Source organism: Camelina sativa, chromosome 3 (genome assembly GCF_000633955.1).
Source record: "Camelina sativa cultivar DH55 chromosome 3, Cs, whole genome shotgun sequence".
Taxonomy (NCBI): Eukaryota; Viridiplantae; Streptophyta; class Magnoliopsida; order Brassicales; family Brassicaceae; genus Camelina; species Camelina sativa.
Genome location: NC_025687.1, coordinates 3,448,850 through 3,457,719, shown reverse-complemented (window position 1 = coordinate 3,457,719; position 8,870 = coordinate 3,448,850). Strand labels below are relative to the sequence as shown.

Sequence of the window (8,870 nt, the reverse complement as noted above, 5' to 3'; positions counted from 1 at the left end):
AAAAAAAAAAAAAAAAAAAAAAAAAAAAAAAAAAAAAAAAAAAAAAAAATAGAGAGATTGGCGATGATCTTGACAAAGTTCACAGAATCCAAAAGGAAAATATTTTTTAACCCATTTGATTACGTACCTCATCAGCAAAGAATGTCTCTTCATTGTTTATACCTCCAAGGTCTGGAACACCATTATCTGACACCCAAAGGACCTGTTATACAAAAGGAAATTCAATAATACATAATAGGCACTTCTAAAGGAAAAAGAAAAAAATATCGAAATCAGTGATAGAGAGACAACAGCCTTTTGCCTAGGCGCTGGAGAAACAGAGCAAGAGCAAAAAGGCAAACAGAAAGAAAAAGGAAGGCAAATATTGTAGCAGTGGAAATAAAAAAAAAGTTACAAGTTAGGAAATTCGAAGAAAAGACCTGTTGCTGGCCACGGAGTGCCCTGGACATGAAGATATCTATTGTGAATGTTAGCCAATCAAGTCCAAAATTCCCCAGAGGCACCTAGTCAGTTGTACAGGAAATGTCAATAACTGCACAAAACAATAATATGAGGAACTATATTTCCACTTTAGAAACATAACCTACATGGGCGTATCTTGATTGGGCAATCCTCCGATCCAACCACTGAAATGCTGCAGCACAACGGAACATTGCTATTTTTGCTGCTGGACGTTGCCAGGAGACAGGCTGCATTGCAACCCCACCACACATGTATAACTTGATCAAATAAACATCTCTCATAACATAAAAGGAGAAAAGGTAGCCAATTGGTTTATAAGTTAAGGAACCTGATAACTATTGTCATCGCCGTTGAAGGGAATCCTCATACATGGAAAATCATCCAGGGCCTTAATACCTTCCTTCATGGAGTTAAAGTCAGGGCATTCGATGACAGCAACAGTCGGTCCACTATTTTCTTCTCTGCAAGAAAAAGAAACAATGTGACTAGTCAAACACTACGGGATGATTTAACATAACCTTACATGAGAAGTCCAACAATCAAACTCTTTTTTCTTTTTTGGACAAATTAACTTATAGAATGTATCTAAGTTACCAACTAGTTCACGCAGGAAAAAATCAAACTGGAAAAAGCATGCGCAACTGATTCAATAGAAACAATATTGGATTCAATATGTCAGGGAAACATTAAAAAGGCTGCACTGCTATAAATCAGGAAAAACGAGTTACCTGTATTCACTTATTGCTTTCTGTATAATATTCTTGGCAGCTTCAGGATAGTCAACATAGTCGACCTGATGATTAGCATTCACAAAAGCTCAAAAAAATGCAGGAGTACTATTGCAGGGGTTCTATGTGATGAGTTTAGAGCATACCTGGAAAAGGATACTACCCCAAGACAATGAGTCAATTGAAAATTCTTGGCAACTATCTCTAAACTGTCTCTCTAGGGGAGATGGTAATAATTCCTTGCTACTAAAAGGATCAACTACCACGGCAGACATACGCTTCGATGCATGACAATATAAAACATATATAGCACGCCCTGTAGAGGTGCTGCAAACAAGTAAACCATGAGATCAGTATTCCGGTCTGCATAAATAAAACCACATAACATGGCCAAAGACGAAGGAGAAAAAAAAAACAAAAACTAAGGTTCAAATGTTAAGGGACTAATTTGAGAATGCAACAGAGTATTCAATAATAAGACTAGACACGTGGTCGTGTAAACACTCAAACATTGTGACTAAATGCCTACTAGAAATTTACAATCAAAACCTTCTTCAACTTGAATTGCATGAAGCTGAATTGGTTTCCATCAGAAAAGGGGTAGTCATATTACTTTAAAGAATGGAGATTTACCTGTTATACAAGTATACAAGTGGAATTGAACGGTCCAAGTAGCGACACTCAGTTGTAGTTTTCATATGAAGTTCACCAATTTTCCATCCATCTTGGATATTACGGTGCTTAGCTGTGTTATCAATTTCGCATACACATCCAATTTGACATATAGCACTAAACTCCAGAGGCACCTTAGTTTCATATATGCCCTGCCAAAGTTAATTATGAGACAAGCAAGCATAAACATGGTATTCTCTTGATGAAAAATGAAGGTCAAAACATGCATTTAACCAACAATTTGACAAATCCCACCAAGCTGACAAGTCGATGGGTCTCATTCACATTCTATTCAAATTACAAAGAAGACACACACACACATAACTGAGATAAATATAGCTACCCTTCGCTTTTAAACTCCTTTTCCTGAGTTTTCCTTATACAGGGTACTTGATGCAGTAAATTTCTATAGCACACAAATTCAGACTCCCAGACACCAAATACAATTTGTCTACTCACCAAATAAAATGGCACCAGTGATCACAGAAGTAAGAGTTAACGATACTAAGAAACTTCCTTTATTACTTTTAAGACACCAAATACAATTTGTCTACTTTTAAGACAATCGATAAAAAGTGTGGCTTCTGATGGCACTTATTTTTTCTACTTTTGAAAGACCTCACCTCAATTTCAGGGTTGGCAAGAAGAGCTGCACGCATTTTGCTTTCTTTTTTAAATTGATCTTCCTGAATTTTAACCTGTAAAGAAATATAAAAATTGTAACTAACTGAAAGGAAAACAAGAGGAAAGATGTATAGTTGATAAAAGGCATGCCTCAATCAAATTATAACAAGGCCTTCCATGAGGAAGAATTTTGTTGACACACTTTCCCGGGAATTTTTCAACTGTAGGAGCTTTGGAATTAATGTAATACACCCTTGGGATTGTCAATGGGATCTTAAGCATCAATCCTTTCACAACCACCCAGGCGAAAAATTGCCCACTCTGTGGACTTGGGACCAGTTGTATTATCTGAAAAAGCCAGAAAGACAACATTATATGGTTACAAAATATTAGCCAAATATATAAATACATTTAGGTTGCTGTGCCCACCTGCCAATGTGAACTAGTCAAGGCTTCTTCAGGCCTCCTAAAGTATGAACCTACACCTACACCTCCTCCTCCCAGACCAACTTTTTGATTTATCTCGTGAGCATCAATCTGATTTGAAGATCTTAGATCACCCAACCTACAAAAAGAAGGAATACACAGTCAAGAAGTTCAGAAAGTTTCAGAAGCAGCGGATGTCATATTGAACTACATTTTGTTCCAAATAAAGTACTACCTTCGTTTTTTCTTCTTCTCTAATGTCACTTTCCATTTTCTCTTTTTCAGCTCAAGCCATCCTTGGTAATTTACGTTCTTGTCAATGTTCTGTAATGAGATATCATGGAACTCTGGACCCCAGCTCTCTTTCTGCTCGTGTTCAGTCATCTTTTTTTGTACTTCAAAAGAACGTGCAATTGGCTTTGGCCCTTTCACGGAAGGCCTGTTTTCTTTGCAAAAATCCTCAATATCTCCCATATTATCTTCAGTCACCAAATGATCTGTGTCCGGCACACCGTCTTTGTTTGCTGAACTGAACATATCAACTAGTTTTCTCTGGCGAAATTTGTCCTCTTTCTCACGAACCTTTTTATGGAGCCAATCAGGATGATTCACCCTAGGCACAGGATTTTCCACCTAAAGAGGTCATATAAGTCGTTAGATATTTACAGAAAGAATATTAAGAAAAACAAAACCAGTATGAATAGTAACAATGAACCTTCTGCATTGCAGCAGGAATGGTAATAACTTTTTGGATAGCTGAACTAAGGCGCTGCTTATAATACGACCAGTCAATAATTAAACGGATTCCGACGTCTGATGATGTCTTGCACCATTTTCGCAGATAATACTTCATAATTCCTGTGAATTTTGACGTTTCCATTACATTTTAAGAACGCAAGAATACATAATAACAGCAGATAACAGAAGGTATACCCGGTTTCGTTGTTTCAAATATAGCAACAGGAACAGCCCGTTCGCTAACAGGTGTGCCCTAATCATGAGAAAAGTTGTTAAGTTGCAAGAGTAGAAGTACTATAAGCAGATATACTATACTAGAATAGCTGAAAAAGATGCTTAACAGACAGTAAATACTTTTTTAAATGTAAGCAACATTATTAATACAGATTGCATGTGTGACGACATTATTGACTTAGAGAAAATGTACATTCAGCAGTGTAACCTAACTAAGCGCTCCAACAGTAGAGAATGTTAACAGAACATACACAAGTCTGTCACTCGTACTAAAAAATTATCAGAAACGATGGAAGAAGATATGTGAATCAGTTAATTTTTATAAGACCTAACTATTCAGTTTTTTTCTGGCCTGTTCGGGTTGGTAATGGATGGCCTCTTTGAGTATATGTCAAAGGAGGACAAAAGTTCCACGAAAATTTTAAGTTTGACAGAAATGTACCTTTGGCTCACAAGCAACAATGTATTGGCAACGAAGTCCTTTATCTTTGACCATTGAATCACCAAGAAATTCAGCCAGGCGTTTTGCTGTGGTCACTGCACATGACTTTTGCTCACCATAATCTGCTAACGATTTGCTCATTGTGCTTGACTCTGATATATAATCTAGCAATTCACTATCGGCAATATCTTTTCCTTGATTCTGGAGAAAATGTAAAGAGAAAACTATGAGCAAAATGACCCTGTTACAAATAAGAGAATTTAGCAGCACCTATATGAAAAGTCTTTTTCCTCAGTAGGGGGAAAAAAAGATCAACTAAAAAATAACAGAAAACGAAATATTTCACATACATCGAGTAGGTCAAGCCACCGATTTGCGACGGCTGCAACAGCAGAATAGCACTCTTTAAGAGTTGATCCATGGAGAAATTTGTCAAAAAGCTCGGCCTGTATGGAAGGGATAGAAAAACAAATAATGAAGGCTCTACACATATTTATCAAGTAAATTTCAGCCTATTTTCTTGGGATGCTTGCGTCTAACAAATCATGAACATCTTACTACATTTTGCAGTTCATATTTGAAATAAGCTTAAGTAAACACAAGAATCCAATAAATAGGATGGAAATGTTTAACAAAAATAAAATGTAACATGCAGTGTGTCGTCATAGAACAGAGATTTTATTTATCACTCTGTTCTTTTATGAACGATGAAGGTAGAGGAGCTCTAGGTACTTGCTAAATAGTCACCTGAACAAGCAATTAAGAACCAGTGGAATTCTCCCTATTCCCTAACAGAGAAATATTTTATGTCAGAATTAGAACCTTAAAAATGCTGCTAGAAAGAGTTACGAAAAGTCTAATACAACTGGATCAAGTGAAACACAATCATCAACCGCTTTGAGCCTAAAAATAGATGAAGCAACAATTTGGATGAATCATTACAACACAAAGAAAGGAAAGGATACCTGGAAAACTTTAATGAGTTTCAGCTCCCCTCTACGCTTGATCTCAAAACCCTTGAGTTCTGCTAAGGTTCCGTCATGATTGAAAACAGCATAACGCTTCTTAATTAAGATTCCTTCCTCTTTCGATGCAGGAATAATCATTGCCTAAATGGAAAGGATTATTAATATTTCTACCCAGCGATCAAAGAGCAGCACACGCAAAAGTTTCATAAAGTTTAAGCATACCTTGTACGGTCCATCCACTTCAAATTCAATTGAGCATTCACTATGAGACTTATATGTCTTGCGTACAGGATCTTCAAGAGTCTGTTTCAACCAGCAATTAAAGGGAAATAGAAACGAAACACAAGGCAAAATGCTTTCAGAACCTCAGAAGGGTTTATATCATCTGCTTATTTAAGACTGAACACAAAAGCTACATATAGGTAAGGAAAAGCTTGGCATACCTGATATTGATCATTTGTATTATTCTTTGCCACATCAACATTAAGCATTACACATGGATAAGAGATTGTGAGTTTCTTCATGTCCCTGCAGTAAAAAAATACAATTGATGGTTTACTTAACATCTTGAGAACCACGAGAAAATAAATCCCCCCTAACATGGATATAAAAACTCTTGAATATATCTTAAAGTGAACTATTGCAATATATTCAAAACAAAATAGAACAAGGAACTTCCAAACATGGAGATAGCAAAACCTTACATCGTTTTAAAAGTAAAGTTCTCAGGAAAAGATCCAGGGAGACAACACCATATACCATCTGTATCCAACTCAAGTGGTTTCCCGATTCGATCAATAAGCAAACGGGCATTCTGGATGATTTTGGCTCCAGTATAGGTAACTACACCAGCCATTTCCATGGAGTACCATCTTGCACCCCTGGAAATTGTTTCAAGTAAAGCTTTGGGTCAACCTAAATGGAACAGACAACGATCATATAACCAAAGTCCAGGCTCTTTGCAAGAGATCAGAAGACTTACTTTCGCATGACATATCCATAGAAGGAATTAAGTATACACTTATGAGCTAGCTGCAAGGAATCGTAAACCACTACCATATCCTGTTCCAAATTTGAATGTCACCATCTTAAAAAAGTTCCAAAGATCTATGAGCAAGTATACAAGATAACGTACCTGTGCTTCCTGGATCTTGATTGAATTACCACTTGCCTTGGCCTCGGACAACTTTCCCTTCCAGACCTTGTTAAGTGTTTTGTATTCATACCTCCTATCTCGAAAGCTTGAATTACGTTCAAAACACCACCAAATAAAAAGCAATTAGGACTTAGTTAAAAAAATTTATCATAATCGGTGGTGTGTTCACACAAAAGTGATTACTGCACAAAAGACTAAACGTCCAAACAGAGTCTCAAGTACAATATGGGAGAATAAAAGCCACACACCTCCGAACAGTGTCTACATAGAAAGGGTTTTCTCTCATGCATATCCCAGCCTCACGAACTTCAGTGATTGGCTTGTCAAGTACTCGTTTATATGCCTGCCAAATGCAAAATGACTTGCAATCATATGTTGACAATGTGGGGAAACTATTACTAAGCAGGAGGAAGGGCGAGAATACCTTTTGACAATATTTTTTAAGACGTTCTTTTAGCTTGGTTTGTTGTTCCACCTTTGGCAAATCAAGGAATGATTTTGAAGACTGAATATTTGCACCAGTATCAACAAATTCAGACTCAATCTGTTTTTTCAAATGGTAATAATCACTGCCAAACCAGTTGAAACAAAGTTAACAACTTAAGACTGGACCAACAAGCTTAAAATCCATAGTTAGCTGGAATGAAAGTTAAGTTAAGAACCTTTTCTTTCCCATGAATGTCACCCCACGCCAAACCCATTCAAGTTTTCTAAGACAAGTCTTTCCTGGGCGGTTGAAGTCACATGCTGTGCAGACCTCATCCGTAACTATTGATGGTGGCTGAAAATTAAAGAAAAGTTTCACTTCATATAATATTTCCAGGGAATTTTCCATTATTTTGTTACATAAAACACCATCATTTAGCTGATGTTGGTAGATACTGATTTACAATTGTATGTTACAACAAATAATCCCTATTCAGTTAAAAACGTACGGACAGAGATTAGATGTACCTGAAGCCTGCTTGTTAAAATGATATTTGGATACATCGCTGCAACGTCGAGGTGATAAATAAGAGGCCCTTCTTCACGTATAGGGTCATCTCGTAACTTCTCGAGCTGCAGAACCAATAAAACCGCCATAACAGAACTAAGTCTTCATCCCGAATCAGACAACACAAAGGGAAATAATTCATAAGACCATTAAGTTTTCTGTTCTGCTTCGAAATATCCAAGCATGCAGACGCCTAGTTGGTGACAACTACTGTAGATAGGGATACTTAATAGACAGATTTCTTCTTGAGGCTCAAACCATAGTCTAAGGCTTTACTATGTTCTTTCTACAAGAACTACTGAAATTACTCGACATGAGAAAATGCTTGTATATACGAGCTTAATGTGTACGAGTGTATAAGCAAACTCTCCCAGAATGAAATATGTATGCCGTGTCAGCAATTCGACGCGACAAGAGAAATAACATGCTGAAACGAATTAAGGGAATAAGCACTAAAATCAGTATCTCCAATTACTACCTTTTTCTTGATTTCGTCCTTCACTTCATCATAATTGGAAATTGAATCCATTCTCATTTTCCCTTCTACAGTGATAGCATATTCCAGATCCCGACCAAGGTTATCAATCAGTTGCTGGCAATCAAAGCATCCAATATCAGATAGGTTCATAAATTATTATTTTTGTGTGCACCAGGTGCCAAAATTAGCTATGATAACATCATGTGCATAATAATGGGAAGCATTTTGCTTAAGGAATCCATTACAGACTACATAGGTATTTACTATTAACTGCACCACTTCAGATGACATTACAGAAAGATCAGTGACATTTGAATAGAAACTCTATCAGAAAAAGTAATGCTCATCAAAGAAATCAACTAACATTATGTCGAATGAATATAAAGCAGATAGCTTGCCTGGTATGCCGACGAATCAAGCTTAAAACTGGTAGGAATATCAGATCTGAAAACACCACTTTCGAGGCACTCTACGTGACCACCAATATATGTCTCACTTTCAAGAAGTTGATTTTGGTAGAATTTCTCAGGGTCAGCTTGATTTTTGTTGGGACATACAACATTTGCCTTGTAAGCCTGTGCTGAGAACGAAGACTTCCAATTAATGGAATGTGTCACACAGTAAAGATTGCTAAAGACCTTATAGTAAATAGGAACTCGCCTGAACCATCAGAAGCATTTCACAAAGGGTGCCACTCCCTTTGCGTAAAACCTCATCAGGGACCATTGGAATGATAGTTGCGAGAGAAAAAATGAACGGATTGACATATGTCATGTATAGGTAATAAGTTGCAACGGCATCGGAGACTGAGTAGGAGGCCATTGTCTGTGAAATCATTCCCAGCAGGGGATAGAAATAAGATATAAGCACCTAATTCCATGAAAACCTTGCAAGCACTACAGCATAGACTAGAGAAATCTAACAGTTAAGACCAATTAATTGCTTGAA

At 36.9% G+C, this 8,870-nt stretch overlaps 1 protein-coding gene across 1 annotated transcript in view; it reads right to left on the bottom strand.

Moving 5' to 3' along the window:
• Nucleotides 107-8,870, bottom strand: part of LOC104778622 (DNA polymerase epsilon catalytic subunit A-like) — a 19,253-nt gene continuing 10,489 nt past the window's right edge. The window contains exons 17-44 of the mRNA XM_019239542.1: nucleotides 8,583-8,747; nucleotides 8,321-8,497; nucleotides 7,923-8,036; nucleotides 7,405-7,509; nucleotides 7,113-7,231; nucleotides 6,875-7,019; nucleotides 6,699-6,793; nucleotides 6,430-6,535; nucleotides 6,277-6,356; nucleotides 5,999-6,175; nucleotides 5,738-5,822; nucleotides 5,517-5,597; nucleotides 5,292-5,435; nucleotides 4,677-4,772; nucleotides 4,327-4,527; nucleotides 3,846-3,903; nucleotides 3,628-3,770; nucleotides 3,148-3,545; nucleotides 2,916-3,051; nucleotides 2,637-2,834; nucleotides 2,486-2,560; nucleotides 1,824-2,014; nucleotides 1,337-1,517; nucleotides 1,191-1,255; nucleotides 791-923; nucleotides 588-689; nucleotides 420-503; nucleotides 107-202 (exon numbers count right to left, since the gene is read on the bottom strand). Coding sequence (XP_019095087.1) covers nucleotides 107-202; nucleotides 420-503; nucleotides 588-689; nucleotides 791-923; nucleotides 1,191-1,255; nucleotides 1,337-1,517; nucleotides 1,824-2,014; nucleotides 2,486-2,560; nucleotides 2,637-2,834; nucleotides 2,916-3,051; nucleotides 3,148-3,545; nucleotides 3,628-3,770; nucleotides 3,846-3,903; nucleotides 4,327-4,527; nucleotides 4,677-4,772; nucleotides 5,292-5,435; nucleotides 5,517-5,597; nucleotides 5,738-5,822; nucleotides 5,999-6,175; nucleotides 6,277-6,356; nucleotides 6,430-6,535; nucleotides 6,699-6,793; nucleotides 6,875-7,019; nucleotides 7,113-7,231; nucleotides 7,405-7,509; nucleotides 7,923-8,036; nucleotides 8,321-8,497; nucleotides 8,583-8,747 — 3,750 coding nt within the window. The remainder of the gene's footprint in view (nucleotides 203-419; nucleotides 504-587; nucleotides 690-790; nucleotides 924-1,190; nucleotides 1,256-1,336; nucleotides 1,518-1,823; nucleotides 2,015-2,485; nucleotides 2,561-2,636; nucleotides 2,835-2,915; nucleotides 3,052-3,147; nucleotides 3,546-3,627; nucleotides 3,771-3,845; nucleotides 3,904-4,326; nucleotides 4,528-4,676; nucleotides 4,773-5,291; nucleotides 5,436-5,516; nucleotides 5,598-5,737; nucleotides 5,823-5,998; nucleotides 6,176-6,276; nucleotides 6,357-6,429; nucleotides 6,536-6,698; nucleotides 6,794-6,874; nucleotides 7,020-7,112; nucleotides 7,232-7,404; nucleotides 7,510-7,922; nucleotides 8,037-8,320; nucleotides 8,498-8,582; nucleotides 8,748-8,870) is intronic.